The 20,628-nt window shown below is 36.3% G+C and overlaps 1 protein-coding gene across 2 annotated transcripts in view; it reads left to right on the forward strand.

Annotated features, from left to right (window-relative positions):
* Nucleotides 1–20,628, forward strand: part of LOC135217129 (uncharacterized) — a 33,500-nt gene that overhangs the window by 3,961 nt on the left and 8,911 nt on the right. For both annotated transcript variants that reach the window (XM_064252835.1, XM_064252836.1), the window contains exons 2-20: nt 3,400–3,446; nt 5,257–5,353; nt 5,817–5,880; nt 6,789–6,925; nt 7,853–7,905; nt 8,879–9,022; nt 10,965–11,087; nt 11,254–11,481; nt 12,699–12,830; nt 13,556–13,723; nt 14,047–14,136; nt 14,811–14,941; nt 15,175–15,367; nt 15,817–16,149; nt 16,315–16,547; nt 17,136–17,199; nt 18,265–18,434; nt 19,855–20,054; nt 20,358–20,538. In XM_064252835.1, coding sequence (XP_064108905.1) covers nt 3,413–3,446; nt 5,257–5,353; nt 5,817–5,880; nt 6,789–6,925; nt 7,853–7,905; nt 8,879–9,022; nt 10,965–11,087; nt 11,254–11,481; nt 12,699–12,830; nt 13,556–13,723; nt 14,047–14,136; nt 14,811–14,941; nt 15,175–15,367; nt 15,817–16,149; nt 16,315–16,547; nt 17,136–17,199; nt 18,265–18,434; nt 19,855–20,054; nt 20,358–20,538 — 2,775 coding nt within the window. In that variant the 5' untranslated portion in view covers nt 3,400–3,412. The remainder of the gene's footprint in view (nt 1–3,399; nt 3,447–5,256; nt 5,354–5,816; nt 5,881–6,788; nt 6,926–7,852; nt 7,906–8,878; nt 9,023–10,964; nt 11,088–11,253; nt 11,482–12,698; nt 12,831–13,555; nt 13,724–14,046; nt 14,137–14,810; nt 14,942–15,174; nt 15,368–15,816; nt 16,150–16,314; nt 16,548–17,135; nt 17,200–18,264; nt 18,435–19,854; nt 20,055–20,357; nt 20,539–20,628) is intronic.

Raw genomic sequence — 20,628 nt, forward strand, 5'->3', positions numbered from 1 at the left:
AATCAAATGTTCATACACAGAACAGAACAGAATTTAGAATTTAGGCCAAAGTCCAGGTGCTGAAACGGATATTAACACTAAAAAAGATTTGAAAGGTGTAACAGGAGGAAAACCTCGCAGTTGCACTATGAAATAAATATTAGGAGAAGGTGTAAAGTAAAATGGAAGAGAATATGAACGGAGGCACATTAAAAGTAATGAAAGGAGGTGCAGCTAGGGGCCGAAGGGACGCTGCAAAGAACCTTAAGTGATGACTACAGCGCATCGCATGAGGTGCACTGACGGCACTAGCCTCCCTACAGGTAAACTGTAATCCTCCAAAGGTAGCGCCGTCAGTGCACTTCACACGGTGCACTGCAAACATTACTTACGGCTCTTTGCGGCGTCCCTTTGGCCCCTAGCTGCACCTCCTTTCATTCCTTTTAATGTACCTACTTTCATATTCTCTTTCTTCTACTTTACTTACCACCTTCTCCTAACAATTGATTCCTATACCGAGGCTTTCTTCCTGTTACACCATTAAGACTTTTTTTTAGCCTCAGTTTCCCCCTCAGAGCTGAATGACCACAGAGGTCCCAGTGCTTGGCCCTCGGCCTGAATTTCATATTCCATTTCCATTTCTGTTCAAACGTTTTCGCTTTAAAATCTTTTCATCTACTGAATCGCCTGATGATGCTTTGAGGACCTTCAGAGGATAGATAAAAAGGCACTTGACACCTGCTTAAAAGTAGAGTAAATCTGAATTTTAAAATAAGTCTGATAACGGAGATGAGGAGAGAGAGAGAGATAGAGAGAGAAGAGAGGAGAGAGAAGAGAGAGAGAGAGAGGAGAGAGAGAGAGGTACTCTTTTCAAAACAAACTTGTGAATATGACAAAAGACCATTGACAATGGCATAAATGATTTATATATATATATATATATATATATATATATATATAGTATATATATATATATATATATATATATATATATATATATATATATATATAGTATATATATATATAGTATATATATATATATATATAGTATAATATATATATATATATATATATATATATAGTATATATATATATAGTATATATATATATATATATATATATATATATAGATATATATATATAGTATATATATATATATATATATATATATATATATATATTATATATATATATCATATATATATATAGTATATATATATATATATATATATATATAGTATATATATATATATATATATATATATATATATATATATATATATATATATATGAACGAGGCAGCAAAATATTCGACAGGAGTAGCTCTTGAAAGTCTTGAACTAAAGTTATGATAACGTTAGTATATTTTTCCCTGTGCCCAAAACAAAGACATTCTTGTGGTAGTCGTGACCTTTCCCGCTGGAGCAGCTTATCAACTCTCTATTTGTTTTGGTAATTTGATCCAAGAATAGATATGAACAAGTGTGTATCAAATGAATTGAGGAAAAGTCCGACTTCCGGTGCAGGACTTTGAGGCCAAAACGAAGGAACGACAGCAATAAAAAAAAAAAAGTGGCTCGAGTTTCCTGTATGTTGCATAATCAAGTCCACCGAAAATGCTGTATGAGCCGCGGCCCATGGAAATTTAACCACGGCCCGATGGTGGCCTGGCCTATATCGTTGCCAGACGCACGTTTATGGCTGACTTTAACCTTATATAAAATAGAAATGATTGAGACTAGAGGGCTGCAATTTGGCATGTATAATGAATGGAGAGTAAATGATCAGCAGACCAATTTGCAGCCCTCTAGCCTCAGTAGTCTTTAAGATCTGAAGGGGAATAGAAAAAGTGCCGACAGACAAACAAAGCAGACACAATAGTTTTCTTTTCAGAAAAATAAAAAGGACATCCTTTCAAAGCCGGATTCTAAGCGTTTTCCTCAGGAACCTAATTTTCGGCATCCTGGTAGTTCCTTAGAGTAGCAGATTTGCGGAAAAAAAAAAGTATTTCGTGTTAGCATGTGGAACTGCGATGGTTTGATCAGCTGCAGTTTGCCTTCAGTAGTGTCCAGATACAAATGGCACACAAGGGATCCTTTAATCCTCACACCGTCAGACTGTGGAACAGTCTCCAAATGGATCACGTGCACCTGGAACTTCAAAAGTTCAATACACTTCAATTTATACTTTGATATCTTGCTTGCATTGTCTTTATTTATGACTTTGTTAGTCTATCTGTTTTCTAATAACTGATCTCCTCTTGCTGTATTTCCTACTAAGTTCTGTCACTTCTTTCGAATGACCACCAGATTCTTCGGAAGTTTGAATTATCAGCCATGGCCCTTGTGGGTTTGTTCCATATGAATAGGGCTCATCTTCTGGATAATAATATAATTAATAATAATACAAGCTGTGACCCATGGCAGTATGAACACAAAAAATGGAAACAACAAAAAACATGAAAATCCCTTCACAAACTCTGAGAGGTCGTCATGCCTTTTATTTTCAGCAAATCCACAGCCTTCTATAATATTATTAATGACCGCCTTCCTGTACGAGCGACGCAATGTTCATTGGGTACATTCAACTGACCCCTTTCGGTACATTTGATCGACCGTTTCTCATTCAAAAATTTCGTCTCTCGGTTTGAGAAGGAATTTGAAATATGTTTCCATCAATATAATGTGCGATATTCCGTTCCTTAATCTATCTATCTATCTATCTATCTATCTATCTATATATATATATATATATATATATATATATATATATATGTGTGTGTGTGTGTGTGTGTGCGTGTGTGTATATAATATATATATATATATATATTATATATATTATATATAATATATATATTATAATATATAGATATATATATTATATATATATATATATATATTATATATAGATATATATATATATATATATATATAATATTTATATATATATATTATATATATATATATATATATTATATATATAATGTGTGTTGTATATATATATATAAAAATATATATATATAATATAATATAATATTATATACATATATATATACATATATCATACATACATATATATATATATATATATATATATATATATATATATATATATATATATAAATATATATTATATATATATATATATATATATATACATACAGATTAAGGAAAGCAATATCGCACGTTATATTGATGAAAATATATTTCACATTCTTTTTCAAAACATGTTGCATGTCTATGTATCCTATGTATTTGCGTAGGTACTTGTTACAATTACGTATAGACTTGTATGTGAATATGTCATTACTAACTTTTCCTTCTCTCTAAGAAAACAAGAATCGTGACGCGGGTGATGGTTGGTTTAATGCTTAAGGATTAGGAGTAAAAGTATAAAATTAATTTTCTTTTTTTTTTACAGATATCGAGGCAAAATGGTCTTCTTAAGCAGCAGACCAGCGCTAAGAGGTAAGTTTAACATCAGTTGTGGAATTCTTGTGGAAATTATTTTAATTGGGCAAAGAGATGTAGTTTGTCTTGCAGCTGTCGATAAGTGAAATTAGGCGATAAAGATATTATGAATATTCAAATTAATTCTCCGACCTTTGAATTAACTGGATGTTTATTCATTCCCCTGACATTTTGAACAGCATTATTATTATTATTAATTATTATTAGTCAGAAGATGGATCCAATTCATATGGAACAAGCCCACCACCACAGTGGCCACTGACTTCAAATTCAATTATGTTCATTCGAAAGAATTGACAGAATGTAGCGGGAAATACAGTTACTAGGAAAACAGACAAAACAACAAATACATAAATGAATAAGTAAATAAGTTTTAGCTAGAGATACTACGGATCGGTTCTTTTTTGAAGTCGCCAAGTCACGTGACGCGGGAAGCAATCCATCCGGATGACAGAATGCTTGTTTGTCCGGATAACGAAGTGTTTGTCAGACGCCTAGTTGAACGCCGATATCAGATGTCCAGACAGCTACTTATGGCGCTGTCAGTTTTTTGTGACAATCGCGACAGGAAATGAAATGTTAAACGTTCTTGTGTTATCTCGGCGTCTTTTTTTTTTGTTTTTTTTTTTTTTCCTCCGATACAGACGCATTGGAAATAGCGTTTGGATAACCGAGAATTTTACTTTCCTTTTCTTTTCCTTTTTTTACACTCTTCTTGTGTGTTTTTTAAATGTTTTAGGTTCATTCGATTCGCTTTTTGTTTTGGTTTTAAAATGTTAGTTTCATTCGATCGCTTTTGTGTTTAAATGTTAATTTCATTTGATCGCTTATGTGTTTAAATGTTAGTTTCATTTGATCGATTACATTTTCAAATGTTGATTTCATTCGATCGATTATATGTCTAAATGTTAGTTTCATTCGATCAATTATACATTTTTAAATGCTGATTTCATTCGATCGATTATATGTTTAAATGTTAGTTTCATTCGATCTATTACATTTTGAATGTTAATTTCATTCGATTGATTATGTGTTTAAATGTTAGTTTCATTCGATCGCTTATGTGTTTAAATGTTAGTTTCATTTTATCGCTTATGTGTTTAAATGTTAGTTTCATTAGGTCGATAATATGTTTACATGTTAGTGTCATTCGATCGATTATGTTTGAATGTTAGTTGTATTCAATGTCTTCTGTTCAAATGTAAGTTGTATTCGATGTCTTATGTTTAAATGTTAGTTTCATTCGATTGATGATATGTTTAAATGATAGTGTTCATTCGATCGATTATATGTTTACATGTTAGTTTCATTCGATCGATCATGTTTGAAAGTTGTTTGTATTCGATGTCTTCTGTTTAAATGTCAGTTGTATTCCATGTCTTATGTTTAAATGTTAGTTTCATTCGATTGATGATATGTTTAATTATTAGTAGTATGTGTTAGTTAATCTGCTTGTTAGTTCCATAAATTTGTGTTATACCCTCTCTTTTATCAGGTCCTTTTATAGGCTCATATCTCTTCTGAGGAAGGTGGTGATGTTTGTGGGTTACCATCTACTGAAGAATACTGAGAGAAATAAAAACGGGCAAAAAACAATATTCTAAACTGACTAAAATCTAAACTGATCGCGTGATACTGATGAAATGTGTTACTTCATTCGCTTCTGACTTATCTCGAAAAGGATCGATTCATCCAAAATTCATCCAGGAGGAAGAGAGTGAAGTCGGTTTCTTGATGTAAATCTTTAACGACGGTATCCTACGAGATCTGTAGATTGAAATGCTCTGTATCCTCCCTCCCCTTGCAGGAGTGGCTGTAGTGGTCGTGACGATGGCGCTGTGGACAGGAGTCACCTGTGACTGCCCTAGGATCAAGGACGTCATTTCTCTCAGTGGATCCTTCAGGTAAGATGAAAATTCTTTTCTTTCAACGAGATCGAGGAAGCTGCTATTATTATTATTATTATTATTATTATTATTATTATTATTATTATTATTATTATTATTATTATTAAGAAATAAGACGCTTAAGAGCTCAGAATAAATAGCACAGATATTTTTCATCTAACATTTTCTATTTTAAAGGCACCACACGAAAGCAATGATGATTAGACTGAAATTAATTTTTTTCTCCTCTTAAATTGGTTCAGAGAATTCGATGAGAGAAACTGTGTTGGTTTTAATCACATGAAAATCATCATATAATATCGCTGTTCAATCGCGAAATGCATCTTTTGCCTTGTAAGGGTGAACTACATTTCAAACTGCTCGTAATTCACTGTTGACATTAGGAGTCTGATTGTTAAAATTAGTCTCTCTCTCTCTCTCTCTCTCATTCTACGCCCAATTCTTTTTCATTTATTCACAGGTGTGAGAAGGAATGTATGTCCCAAGGAGGGAAATCTGTCTACGGAACTCTGGTCTACGGAGAGGTACTGTCAAGAACTTTCCTTTTTTTTCATTTCGTTATTTTTCCCATATCACCATTTTTCTCCATTTCACAATTTTTGTTTTGTTTTGTTTCAGTTCACCATATTCTTTATATCACCATTTTTTCATTTTTGTCATTTTCCCATTTAGACCATTTTTTTTTGCGCCACCATTTTTTTCTATTTCACCATTTCTTTTTCATTTCACCATTTTTTATTTCACAATTTTTCTTATCATATCAAAATTTTTCCCCATTTCACTATTTTTTTCCATTTCACCATTTTTCTTCATTTACAAAATTTTCAATACACCATTTGTTCTATTTCACCATTTTTTGGTTTCGCCATTTTTTCAAGCCAAATTTTTTTTTTCTATTTCACCATTTATTTTTTCATTTCACCATTTTTTCCATTTCACCATTTTCTCATTTCCCAATTTTTTTTATCATTTCACCATTTTTTTTCTTGTAGGTTCCCCATTTATAGGAAGACAATCTTCTACTTACAAACACTATTTGAATGTCTCTCTGAATTAAGACTGTATTCGACGGAGTTTGCCTTACCTGTCATATTCCCTTATTCCCTCGCCATGCCATCTATCTATCTACCTGTGCCTATGCCTCTTTCTCTGCCTATCTATCGATTTATTTGTCTGTCTCCTGGCAAGTGACAAATATCGCTTCTTATATATCTGTATCTGATGAATTCCTCACGATGGCCAATACAATACTCACACACACACATATATATGTGCGTGCGTGTGTGTATGCTATATACATATATATATATATATATATATATATATATATATATATATATATATATATATGTGTGTGTGTGTGTGTGTGTGTGTGTGTGTGTGCTGTGTATTTGCTTTGAAATATAAATTATCTCTCTCTCTAAACGAACAGGACTCTGACGCTTGCCTAGCTGGTCTTCACGCCGGAGCTCTGGGTCTGGACGGAGGAATTCTCGTCGCCCAACGAACTGACAACCCCGAGAGACGCATCCAAGCAACTTGCAGGAACCGAGTCTGTTCTCAAACCTTGTAAGTTACAAAACCGTCGAGGATGAAGTGTTTTGATGCAATTCTACACAACAGGATGTCAAGGTTACAAGAAGCACCTATAGGTCTTTCATTAAGAGTCCTCGGTAGTCACGCTCCAGTGGGTGGATTCTTTATTATAATTATTATCCACGTTAAAGACTGGATGTCTCGGAAACTGTCTGCGAATGATATTCTATTTCTGGAACTTGAAGCTTTACTCGCGGAGTCAATGACCAGAATCGAAGCAACGCCACTTCGCATTTAAAAACTTGCCATTTTATACCAACTGGTAATTTCTTAGTAGAAAAGGAGAAGAGATGCAATCTTCCTCAGTTAAAAAGAAAAAAGTGGTTTGCTTACTTGTTCTATCGACACCCCCACCTGCTGTTGATAAGCAAGCAGGTTGATTCCAGTGATGAAATGGTGTTACCTATTCTTTACGCTCTTTCCTTAGGTCTATATATATTTTGACAAATAAGTAAATACCCATTTAGTAAGTTTCATGTCTATGCCACAGCTTTGGCGGGATTCTCTATAAGATCCTTGCATCTGTAGAAAATGACTATACGAATATGAGATTTCCTGTTCTATATAGATTGACAGATAAGCATGTGTAGATAATATCACCGCACAAAAAACTGCGTATATGGAGTGTCTTTGGTAAGATATGAACAAAGACAGATTTATCCTTTTATTGCACGATTTATTTACTATTACTGATTGGCATGGGGAAACAAATTCGCAGTTGTCTGGCCTTGAAAAAGGGAAGGGGGGAGGGAATCCAACATTCCCGAAAGCTCTCTGTTCTATAGATTTATTCTTTAATATATTTGTACCCATACACAACTGGTTTTGTTTCTCCATTTCAAGACTCGTGGCACTATGAGTAATATTTTAATTATTGATTTGGATCTTACCCCTTTACAGAATGGCCAGTGGTCCTGTGTACACTATGGGCAACGGAACATTCATGACTGACAGTAAGCACATTTACCCATTTTTAGCTTTCCAAGATATTCTTATCTCTTCATTCTGAAAGAGAGAAAAAACTGGTTGAGTAGCTTTCCTGGATATTCTGTATTCCTTCATTTTAAAAGAGAGAGAGATAATACTGGTTGAATAACTTTCCTATATATTCTGTATTCCTTAATTTTGAAAGAGAGAGAGAGATAGTTTGTGTTGAGTAGCGTTCCTAAATACTAGATTCTTTAATTTTGAAGGAGAGATAAAATTGTTGAGAATCTTTCCTGGACACTGTATTTCTTAATTTTGAAAGAGAGATGAAATTGGCTGAGTGTTTTATTTCCAATTGGTGGGTGGATAAATGATCTTATCATAGTAGGCAATTAATTTTCTGTTCGGATTTCTTTTGTTTACATAAAAACATGCGAGAATTTATCTGCCTATGTACGGATGAATGATAATAGTAATACTAGCAATACCACAAAAGAAACGAATATGCTTATTGGTAGAGAAGAGGCTAAAAAAAGAACGTGTGAAACTTATAAGTAAAATGACAATTACATCAACACAGTCGCGTATATTCTATCTTCTTACAGTAACCATTAGACATTTTTGGTGCCTGGCTCCATCCTGATGAGTCTTATTCTGCTCCATGTAAACTGGCAGTCCTTTCCTTTAGTCTACACATGGACCAAGTTGTAAACGGCTCGCTAATTTCCATGAATTAAACTAAACGTGGTCTCATTGTTCTTGATTATAAATGATGACATAGCACTATGTTACCCCTTGAAATGCTCATCTCACTTAATCTAACAAGAAAAACTCTCTCTCTTTGACTTCATTGGCTATGTATACATTTCCCCAATCCCCTGAAATACTGATCTCACTTAATCTAATAAGAAACTCTCTCTCTCTATACTTCTGTCTTCAGTCTCTCTTTCACTGACTTCATTGGCCATATGCATATCTATCCAATTTCCCTTCTTCCAGGAGTCGGAGGCGACGTTCTGCTGATCCACAACAATTACGGAAACGAAGAACTGAACGTCCTGTGTCTGTCAGAAGACCCAAGGCATGAAATGTCCAGCGTGAGCATCAGGAGGTGGAACTACGGAGATATCGGTGAACCGAAAGGTACTGTGGCTGTTTTCGTGTCAAATGGCGATTAAACCGTCAGACCTCTAAGTTGTATTTCGACAGAAATCTTCCTGAGCACCAGTATGCAGGAAATGTGCCCACTGGCGAATTTATCTGTTCCAGATAAATTCGCAGATCTTTCCTAGATAGTGACCCCCGACAAGGCACGAGGGTCGTTATCTAGGACTGATATCTCTTGGGGGTCATTATCTAAGATTTGACTACTTGGGGGTCACTATCTAGGAAAGATCTCTCACGGGCCTTTCCTAGATAGTGACCCCAACAATGCTCCGGGTCGTTATCTAGGACTGATATCTCTTGGGGGTCATTATCTAAGATTCGACTACTTGGGGGTCACTATCTAGGAAAGATCTCTCACGGACCTTTCCCAGATAGTCACCCCCAACAAGGCTCGAGGGTCGTTATCTAGAACTGATACTTCTCGGGGGTTGTTATCTAAGACTGGACTACTTGGGGGTCATTATCTAGGAAAGAGCCGATCTTTGTGGTCGCCGTGTGCCAAATTACCGGTGGTTGGTCCTGCAGATTACAAATAGAAGATACAAAACCATTGACAGAGTAAGAACAGAATCAGGAACAAATGAAATGGAAAATGCTCTTTCGAAGGGACTTGTGATGGAGGCTGCAGTGTGCCATTTCAAGGGGAAAGGTTTAAAACAGCGAAGGAGATTGTGCCTCTGAGGTGTCTAATCTAAATTCACGCCTAAGATATTGAATGAGTTGAAAGAAATTTTTTCAAAATGATGTAAGAATTCGCTATCAAACGGCAACCTCAGTTAGTAGAACAAAATGTTACAAGCACAAGGGCCCAAATGGTGAAAGTAACCCATTATGTAAAAGAACAAATATCAAAAGTTAAAGAATAAACCATAGAAAAGAAATAGAAAAAGTAGGACAGAGCTCAAACATCTAAAAAAGGTGGCACTGAATCTCACATAAGAAAAGTTACATAAGTGAATGATTCTTATAAAAGATCCATTTTCTGTGCATAACGAGATACAATAGGAAATAGTAAGAGTTTGACAGCTGTCATATTTAAAGGATCGTATGTAAACAATTATTTGCAAATAGAGATAAGCGCATCCTGAATAATGCAAATAAAAAAAAAGCTTGAAAACCTTGAATGTAGAATTTAGGCCAAAGGCCAAGCACTGGGACCTATTCAGCGCTGAAACGGAAATTGACGGTAAAAAGTTTAAAAGATGTAACAGGAGGAAAACGCCGTAGTTGCACTATGAATCAAGTGTTAGGAGACGGTGGAAATTTAGATGGAAGAAAGAGAACATGAAAGGAGGTACAGTAAAAGGAACGAAAGGGATTGCAGCTGGGGACCGAAGGCACGCTGCAAAGAACCTTAACTAATGCCAACAGTGCACCGCATGAGGTGCACTGACGGCACTATCCTCCGACGGGGTGGCAAGCTTAGAAGTACAGCTTTCAAAGATTCTAAGAATAATCTGGATTTGTCGATGAAGGATAACGATTGACAGTAGCTGGGAGACCAGATTATTGTTGAAGAAGTTAGAAGTCATTGAAATACTTCATCTGGCAAGGCCAAAGCATTGTGTACGTAAATTGTCAACATTTATGGATTTCTAGTTTTCTCAACAACAACAACAAAAACTGAGATCTCTATTTGTCTGTTCATGCTGCAAATTGGTATGTTGATCATCCAATCTCCAATCATCAAACATAACAAATTGCAGCCCTCTAGCCTCGGTAGTTTTTATTTTATTTAAGGTTAAAGTTAGCCATGAGCGTGCGTCTGGCAATGCTACAGGAAGGCTACCACCGGGCCGTGGCTGAGAGTTTCATACAGCATTATACGCTGTACAGAAGACTCGATTGCTCAAAAAAAAAACTTCGGCATATTTTTTACTTGTTAGTTGATACTACAATTTATCCCTCCCCATTGCAGGAACGTTAAGGAGTCCTTCTAAAGTCATCACAACTTCTTCCCAGAGTGAAAACCGCCACGCCTTCCACTGCTTGGGTAGAACCCCTGCTTCTGATGTATTTGCCCCTGTTATATTCAGAGATGGTAAGTCTGCATGTTACTAGTTACCAGCTGTAGTTTATAATCAGTTGGTTGTGTGCCTTTACAGAAAATACTGTGCAAAATGTTTAGCAGGCAGTCAAACTCCTCCCTCTCTGAGAAGGAACACAATTCTTGCAAATAATCAAATAGTTATTCATTCATTTTTCAGCCGAATATAAAACAACCCAGTATACATTCAGAGCAAGCAAGGGCGATGCTCTCCAAGTGAAGTTCTCCCAACCAAATCCATTGCCATTGGATGCTAATGCGAGACGTTTCCCAGGGGAGGAGGGTGAGAGATCGACCTTGGACTATGACAATGTACAACCAGACGTCACTGCTCTTTACCTAGCAAGCAACTACAAATCAGGGGCTTACTTTAACATCATCGTTAGAGGTAAAGAACTATACTCCCTTCTAGCTTCCCACTCTCATCTAAGTATTACTGTACGTCACCATCTGTTAACTACGCTTTTGTTATGTGCCTCCGTATTCAGTTTTCTTTCTTCTGTTCTTAAGGGCAGGTAACGTAATGAAATGTTCAGTGTCTGAACAGTCTGATTAAATCCTGTCATCAGGTTACAACGCAAAAAAGAACAGTATTTGCTGGTAATGTCCTCCTCCAAAATAACAGTATGTATGCACTGCCTATGATGCTCCATTTTGTTTAGAATTTTCTGAAAGACAAATGTGATGAACTTCTTGCTTTTGCTCTGGTCAGTCTCCGAACACTCTCAAAGGAAAGTTGATCAGGGAATTAAAGTTTTTGATGAAAGGTTCAGATTAGAATTCACGTCATGAATCATATTTCTGCTAAGAGCTCATTTATTTAACTTGATTTTTTTCCTGTTTTAAGACCATGCAGAGGTAAGGTAACTTATTCATCTTTGTCTCCTCACCTGTGTTTTTGTTGCCAGATGCTTTATCTGATAGAAATGATGACTACGCTTCTGTAAGAAATCTTATGTTTGAACATTTGCGCGTCCTTGTAATCATGAAGGACTTTTTTTCACTGAACTATAGCATGTTGTTCATTTCAGTAATGCGGAACAATGGAAGCAAAGTACAAATTAATTTTCTATGAGTTACAATCTCGGCCTTCTTTTTCAGCAACCAAGTCATTCCTTTGAATTACAGTCCAGTCATGTGTATTGGGACATGGATATTTGTCATTCACACCTTTCAACTGTCAACCATCATATAAAACTTTTACCATAAATCACTACTTTTGGCTCCTCGTGCAATCTCATTTGTAGATTAAAGATGATTTTCTCATTCCTAACGCGGTTTACCATCTTTTCCTTTTAATTCTTTGCAAGCTAGTTTTAAATCTTTCTTAGACTACTGCCATTATTGTGTATTTAGACACCCCCTTTAAGAGTGACATATTAGATATGGCACGTTTCATTGCTGACTAAACAAATATTTATTCTGTGGGTCTGACATTTCCAATTAAACTATTATGTGTGTTCTGCTAATCTGGACAATGCCCCAACCCTACTGTAATCAACCTCAATGGAGTTTTGGCTCGTCATCAGGTTTAATTCCGGAGAATTTCAGCTGTAAGGGTTATCTTGGTGTGTTAATATGATACTTAAGTTGTTCTTTACTCAGATTGTGAAGCAGGAAAGTTCGGTAATAGGTGTCAACATACTTGCCCAAAATGTAAGAATGGTGGCGAGTGCCACAGCAACACAGGCGAGTGCGTCTGCCCACCAGGATTCACGGGGAACTTGTGTCAGAAAGGTAAAAACGATGTTTTGTTCTTCGTAGAACTTTCCTTTGTGGTTCCATGAACTCCTTATGCCTTAAGTGTCAAAACAGAAAAAGTAAAATATTGAAATAAAGTGTCCTTTCATTCAAGAACACAAGAGAAAGACATTTTCAATAGGGTCACCGACCAACTTTTTACGAAAACCCTCTTGACAACTGAGGTTCAGGGTTTGATCTGTCTGGGACTTGTTACTTCAGAGTGAAGCATAAATGTAGTAATAACTTGTGTTTCCTAAACGACACCCCCCGTAAATTTAGTCTGTACTGGTTTCTGGATATCATTTGACCCATGACTTGGATCCCGACCAACACAAAAATGAATGAATGTTCTTCGGTCTATGGCTGGTCCTTATTAGAATTTTATTGAAATTATTTTTGTAAGTTTTCTATTGGAAAGTCATAAGAACCAGAGCCAATACTAGGCTAGATAATCCTGACCAATCAGAAAAATTCGAGTTTTCTTAGATATTACCATTTATTTGTATCGCCATTGGAATGTTGTACATATTGGATTCCATGACGTGGCTGATTTTCCATAAAATCCTCGTGAAAATAACTCAAACTTTGCTCTCTACAGTACCCTCTTAACATGGAAGCATAAAGCAAACACAAAAGGCAGAAATGTTGTGGACATGAAGCCTCATTCCAGCAACTACAACAACCAAAATGAAATTCTTTTCATTTTCTCTTGACCACAGCTTGTCCCAAAGGCTACATTGGTAATGACTGCGAGTTACATTGCAGCGAAAAAGAGTTCCTCTTTAGGCTACCTGTGATAGATTCCTGTGAAGGACTCACGTTTTGTCTTCCTAGTCCACTAGGATGTTCCTGTGCTGCAGGATACAAAGGCGTGTTGTGTGACCAGTGTAAGTAAGAAATAACGGTTACAGATTCATTCATTTTACTTAATATCTTCACCGTAAAGTTCAGTATGCATTTATGACCTAAAAAATTTACAGCACGTAGAAAGTACACAGCTTTTGTAAGGATATGTTTGGGTGAACATACTTAAACCTTCGCACCTTGTCAACCAGATATGAATCATAATAGCAAAGCGAGAAAGGCTTTGTTACCGTTTTAGACGATTCTCTGTCACAGATGAATTTTCGGTCTCTTGCCTTGCAATCAGGTTAGTAAATATCTTGCAATTTTATTTATTTCTCTTACTTTTTTCTCAACGACATCTTAGCTTGTGGCCTTGGGGAGTATGGTGCTGGGTGCACTGGTAGCTGCCAAGAGAAGTGTCAAGCCAACGATTGTGACCCAGTTACAGGAAAATGTAAGTCTCTCACTCAAAGACGTTTGAACTTCCACCTGTATTGATCGTTAGTGACGTCTTAGGGCCTCTAAAGTTCTGTGACTAAATTGCTTCTTAGCTAGCATATTGCATAAAGAATTCCTTGTTTAGTATTATATTAAAGAAGCGCGGTAATCCATTACCTCGTTCAAATCCTATGTTAACAAGCCTTTTGTTTTTTTGCTTCTCAACAACCGGATTGTCTCCACGACCATTGCGTAGATTTGATCATCGTAGAATATTCTATATTTTGTTGCTCTCAGAAATCAGCTGCGTAATTGGCATATGACTAAGACAAACACTAACATTTTCGGGTAAAATTAGAAACAGCTGGAACTTACAAAAGGGAAGTTCTCATTAGGCGACATATTCAGTGCTTCTTGTTGGAACGAAATCTTGTGAATAACTTATTTTGCTTGAGATGCTAATGTACTCTGCAGCATCAGGTTAAATTGTTGTGAAGTAGCAATATACTGTTTTCGCTCTTCAGAATACTAAGTGAAATCTAAGCATGCCGAAGATCTTTCTGAAATTATTTAGGTAAAGTAATGAATAGTGCCATATTTCAGTCACATTTCTCTAACCGAGAAACTACAAAGAAAACTTAGTGTTTTATTTATTTGAATAACCGTTAAGAGTTTATGGAATCTTTTCAGGTCCACCTTCGCTTCCTAAGAACATGAAAGTTGAAGTGGCATCTCCCAGAACTCTTACTTTGTCCTGGGACCGCACTGGGGACGATGAAGAAGAGCACCAAGATAAGCTATATTATCATGTTGGCTATAAGGTAGGTAGTTCACTGAAATCGTTTATAAAGTTTTGAGAAGTCATCAAAATACTTGCAAAAGTATTCAGACCTAAAGCACAGAGCAATACAGCTCCAAGCATTTACTGAAGGCAAATCAATTCAGAAATATAAAACAATCTTGATTTTAGCAGTAAGATTCAGAGAAATGCGTATAAAAAACTAATTCTTCTTGAAATAAAATGCCACGCACTGCTGACTATTCCTCGACGCAGTTACTGACCCACATGAGCTGCGATTACAAGGAGCAGAATGAGAAATGGAACAGGATTATCGTCGAAAACCAGCCTATAGTCATCAGCGGTCTCCAGGCTCATGCGTCATACAACGTCTGCCTCTATGTCTTCCGAGAGTCGGACTCGAAGACAACTGCTGAGGAATGTTACACAGCTGAGACTGGTGTAGAAGGTAAAGAAGGATGATGTAATTAACGCACTGACCATTAAAAATTTTGTGTTTTGAAACTCATTTGTATATCTACTTTCATAAGATTGATTTTCCTAACATTGTAGTTATAGCAATAATTGCTCTTGTATGTCATACTCCTGTCTACTTTTATTTTGCATGTAAATGGCATTGTTAATGTTACGTTCATATCAGAAAAGTGACAACGGTATTGCTGAGGACCCAGATCTGACGGAGATTGGAAATCGTGTAACACCTGTATATTTGATTTATCACTTTGACCCGTACTAACCAGCTGTCTTGAAAAACCCTCAACATTGCTTTGGCTCATTGCCATTTATTGTCTCTAGGCCCAGAAAAATAGTAAACAATCAATGCAGTCTATAAAATTGTTTAGGTTCATTGGAATTAAAGACATTAATCATTAATAAGTATATCTTTTACTCTTTCAGTGCCAACCGTGAATGTTACCGAGCTTGTGTGCACCCCTGATGGCTCTGAAAATATTCTGTGCTCTGCAACGATAGAAGGAACCTGTGCTCATTACAATGGACCTAATGCAGAGCTTTCCTTTTCCCTCTCGTACGAGGATTGTAATGGCACCAACGTTTTGATCGAGGAATCTGAGTTACTTCCTCCTGCTATCGATCAGTTCCATAGCGGAGTCATCAACCACATCTTCTCTGGACTGATGCCTGGCCAGAAGTTTGTGCCAGCAGTGAAAGTTAAACGAGTTCCAGTACCTGAACAACGAGCTGCAGTTCTTGTATACACAGAGGAAAAAGGTAGGTTTTACCAATACAACTAATGACCTTCTGATATCCAGATGCTATAAATCATAACTTCGGAATCAGCAGTGAAATACCACTGACAGATAAAAGCATTTTGGAAAGATCTTGCACTCTGAAGATTTCCAGAATTACCACTTCTTTCATATCCTCGTTCACTAGCACCGCCACCTGTGAAGGATTTGAAGGTATTCCCCTTGAATGAAACCGACGTGAAAGTGATGTGGAATGCCCCGTGTCCGTCCAATGGCAAAATCATGGGCTACAACATCACTGTCGATGACGAAGTATACGAAATCTCTCCCGAAGACGGTGCTAAGTGTTCTGATGTTGAGAGCTACCAGTATTGTCTCACTATCAGCCATCTGAAAATGGACAGCACTTACAATGTACAGGTAAAAAAGCAGTTTCTCACTCGTCATATACCTTTTCTTCGCATCCTTGACGTCTCTTTTATTGGAAGTTGATGATTTGTTACTTAGAGAAGTGCTTTTAGAAGATCTGGATTTTAGAAATACTTGTCCAAGTGTTTGTATTTTTGGGGGGTGGGGGTGGAGGGTGGATGCAAACATTATTTGAAACAATGTATAACCGCTTAAGGCAGGGATCGCACATGTAAGCCATTTGAAGTTTTCGCAACAGCCAGGGCTACTAAAAGTAAAGCAGTTGCCGAGCGCAGAAACAAAAGTTCCCGTATTAAAAAAATAAATAAATGAAAAATAAAAAAATAAATAAAAAAAAACACTCCCCTTTGGGTTAGGGTGGGTGAGTGGCAAAAATTTACAAACCACAGTAACCCAGTATAAAAATACCATAGGGTGGGTACTGTAGTTGTGTAGCAGATGTAGAATGCAAGAATTAAAACAAGAATGAGGACATTAGCAACAACACCACTATTGGTAGTTTTGACACCTAAGCTTTTTCGTTCCCAAAACAGATCTACAAAGTTACGTTACCACTCTTCATCTCGAGCATCTTTTCAGATCACAGTTGGAACCTCGCATTTCCAGAGCCAAGCGAGCGAATTTGAATTCAGGACCTTCGCAAGTACGTCAATCCCACAACTTTATATTTTTTCCTTTTTCATTTCTATTCCTTTAGATATTTTGCTTTAAACTGAGACGTTGGAACGCTTCGGTATTCATAAGTTCCCGGTATTAAGTATTCATGAATAAGTTCAGCGAGTCATTTTTATTTATTTGTAAATAAGAGATACTCAAGGATCAATCTTTCATGAGAGAGAGAGAGAGAGAGAGAGAGAGAGAGAGAGAGATAGAGAGAGAGAGAGAGAAGAGAGAGAGAAGAGAGAGAGAGCGAGAGAGACGAGAGAGAAGAGAGAGAGAGAGAGAGAAGAGAGAGAGAGAGAGAGAGAGAGAGAGGTGGGAGGGGGGGTGAGTGTATAGGGTGGCAGGGACGGGGATTCACGTTAATTTCTCCTTTCTTCAACAATTTGATTTATTCTTCTGCTCTCATTTACTTTCCATCGCAATCATTCATTCCTTTAGCTTCGTTTTACCTTCAAATGGGAAGATTTTAAAAAACTTTTCATTAATTTCCGGTAATACTACTACTTTATTATTAGTCTATTAGTAATAAAAAATTCAAAAGGATAGTTTCTGAAATAATTTCGTTTTGATTAGAGAATTTGTCTTTACGAGCTATACTTAACCAGGGGTTAGATCATCCAAAATATCAGCGTTAATTTTATAATGCTGATAAAAAGAGTTGTTCAACTATTCATCTTACAAGGTTTTCTGAGAATGGAAATTTTCCAGAATGAAATATATATACTCGTATTTTATGTAACTGCATACGTTCTCTACGTTTATGTGCTAGTAAATGACAACATAAGGCACATACTTACAAACATGAACACAAATAAGCGTCAGCGTGGGCATACGTTTAGACTCATGAGAATTTACAGATTCACATTCTCAAGCTTGCGTTTTCTCCCTCTCTCTCTCTTTAGAAGATCGGACCTTGTAATCTGATTTCTTCATTCTAACTATAAAAAAAAAAAAAAAAAAAAAAAAAAAAAAACGTGTCTTGTTTTTGTTCATTCATAACTAAGAATATGAGCCGTTAAGATAAGTTCTTCTCTCTCGACAAAAGAACCCGGTGAGCCACTACTGCAGAAGGAAGAACGTGACAGGAACGCCCTAGGCGTTTCCATCAAGCCCCCGACCTTCACTGGAGGAAGATTGCAAAACTGCACGGTTGCAGGACCGAAGGCCTCTTGCGTGATACCTTACGAGGAAAACATCAAGACTATGAAGTGTGAGGTTGGTATCTTGGAACAGTAACTAATCCCGTTCTATAAAGCAACCTAACCTACCCCATCTTAATCTAAAACAAGGATTACTCCTTTAACTAAGATCAGGGAATGCCATGACAATATTCTGGAGTGGTAAGATGGTTCAGTTTTTTTGTAAATGCTTTCAGCCACCGCCCAAACAATGACCAGTTCCTTTTCTTCGCGTGTAATGTTAAGACGTGATACGTACTTACAGTAAAGGCCAAATCAAGAAAGTCATCAGTGAGTGAATTTAGTTTTCAGATATTTTAGAAAATCTGTCATATGACATTTATTATATTACCAATATCAGTAACAAACTACATTATGTCCTTTAATATCTAATTCGCTCTACCTCGAAATTAACATTTTTCACATATGTTAATCGAAGGGGAACTTTTTAGTTGGTAAGAAATTCGTACGGAAAACAAGAATTCAGGACCTACAGTGACGCTCTCATGATAGTCCTGTGGGCTAAAGCGTCACTCTATAGGTCTTGAATTCTTGGTTTCCGTGGTTCGAGTCCATGAGCCGACGAATTTCTTATCAACTTAAAAACTCCCCTTAGGTTAACATATATATGAAAATAATTAATTTCGAGGTAGAGCCAATTAGATATTAATGGACATTTGTAACTTAATGCTTATATACGTACATGAATCATGGTCATGTAATAAAATGCATTTATATATATATATAGATATAGATATATATATATATATATAGATATATATATATATATATTAATGTGCGTGATTATATTACATTAGTATGTGATTCGTTATCACACATTATCGCAGGTAAGAAAACGAGACTGGGTGTAGATCCTGACCAGTTTCTGCTTTATTTGCGAGCCTTTGACGAATGACTGATACATACAAATATATATCATTTCCACTACTATGTATCTGTCCTTCGTCATTGGCTTAGAAATAAAGCTGAAACCCGTCAGGACCTACACCGAGTCTCATTCTTCACTTGAGGTGATGCAAGATATATATATATATATATATATATATATATATATATATATATATATATATAATATATATATATATACGTATGTGTGTGTGTGTGTGTACATACGTTCTTAAATACTGAGACTTTTCTGTCCTTAGCCTTTCCCTTTTCCTGCATCCCAAAACTAGAATTAGAAGGGCAGGAAACGGGTCATTCAACAACAGACTGAAATTACAGATCACATTGATCTGCCTCTCTTAGGCTGCAAATGATGAAGTTAAAAGTTCACAGAGACAGGCCTACACATATACTTAAGAATATATTTAAGAATACATACGCCCATACATCATACACACATGCATACATACACGCTTGGGTAGGTCTACTGTTATTTTGCTCTACATTATTTGTTTTGTTTTATTTATGATTATTATTATTTGCTTTTTCAGATTAAGAATCTGAAATCTGGAACAAAGTACACACTCGAAGCTTACTGCTGCAACGTCATGTTCTGTGGGGAGAAACTGAAGATTGAGATGGTCACAAGACCCTCTCCTCTATTCCGAGGTTCTGCCCGAGTGGACGACATCACCAATTCCACCATTCCCCTGATCCTCCCGAAGCTCACCAACACAGGAGAAACCAAAAGGTTTGAGCATTTTCCGAGTGTTTTCACCTCTGAAATCTGCTATTAACGTTAGCAAGGGTTTGCACGAGCAGACACTTAGTCAGTCATATTGTGATCTTCCTTCGTTATAAAAGAAAATGTTTTCTCTGTTATATCGAAGTTTCAGAATAGCTGGTCATCTGGTCTTGAAAACCCAGTGTAAAGGAAAACGATCTCTTTTTGGCAAAAAGAAAAATATATATTTCATTTTATTATCATCATTGCTCTTTTCCATCTGTTAAGAAAAAGACTTTCAATCAGCTGTGTCTTGTTTACTAATGACAGCAACTTCGTGGTATTCGTTAAACACATTCCGAAAGATGCGCAGAACCAAAGACAAGACCTGCGAAACGAGAGCCTCGAGATTCTGAACAATTACGAAAGAAGCAGACAAGGAAAAAAGGATAACTCTCAAGACAACCCGTCGTGTGATGAATCGACTTGGATTGCTGCGGTGCTTCCTGGAGTAAGTAACGTAAACCTTGGTTAACTATTCCATCTGTTTCCTATTCTCAATATTGATCGTTAACACACAACTGCCACAGGCAATAACTGT

The sequence above is a fragment of the Macrobrachium nipponense genome, chromosome 7 (genome assembly GCF_015104395.2).
Source record: "Macrobrachium nipponense isolate FS-2020 chromosome 7, ASM1510439v2, whole genome shotgun sequence".
In the NCBI taxonomy this organism is placed as follows: Eukaryota; Metazoa; Arthropoda; class Malacostraca; order Decapoda; family Palaemonidae; genus Macrobrachium; species Macrobrachium nipponense.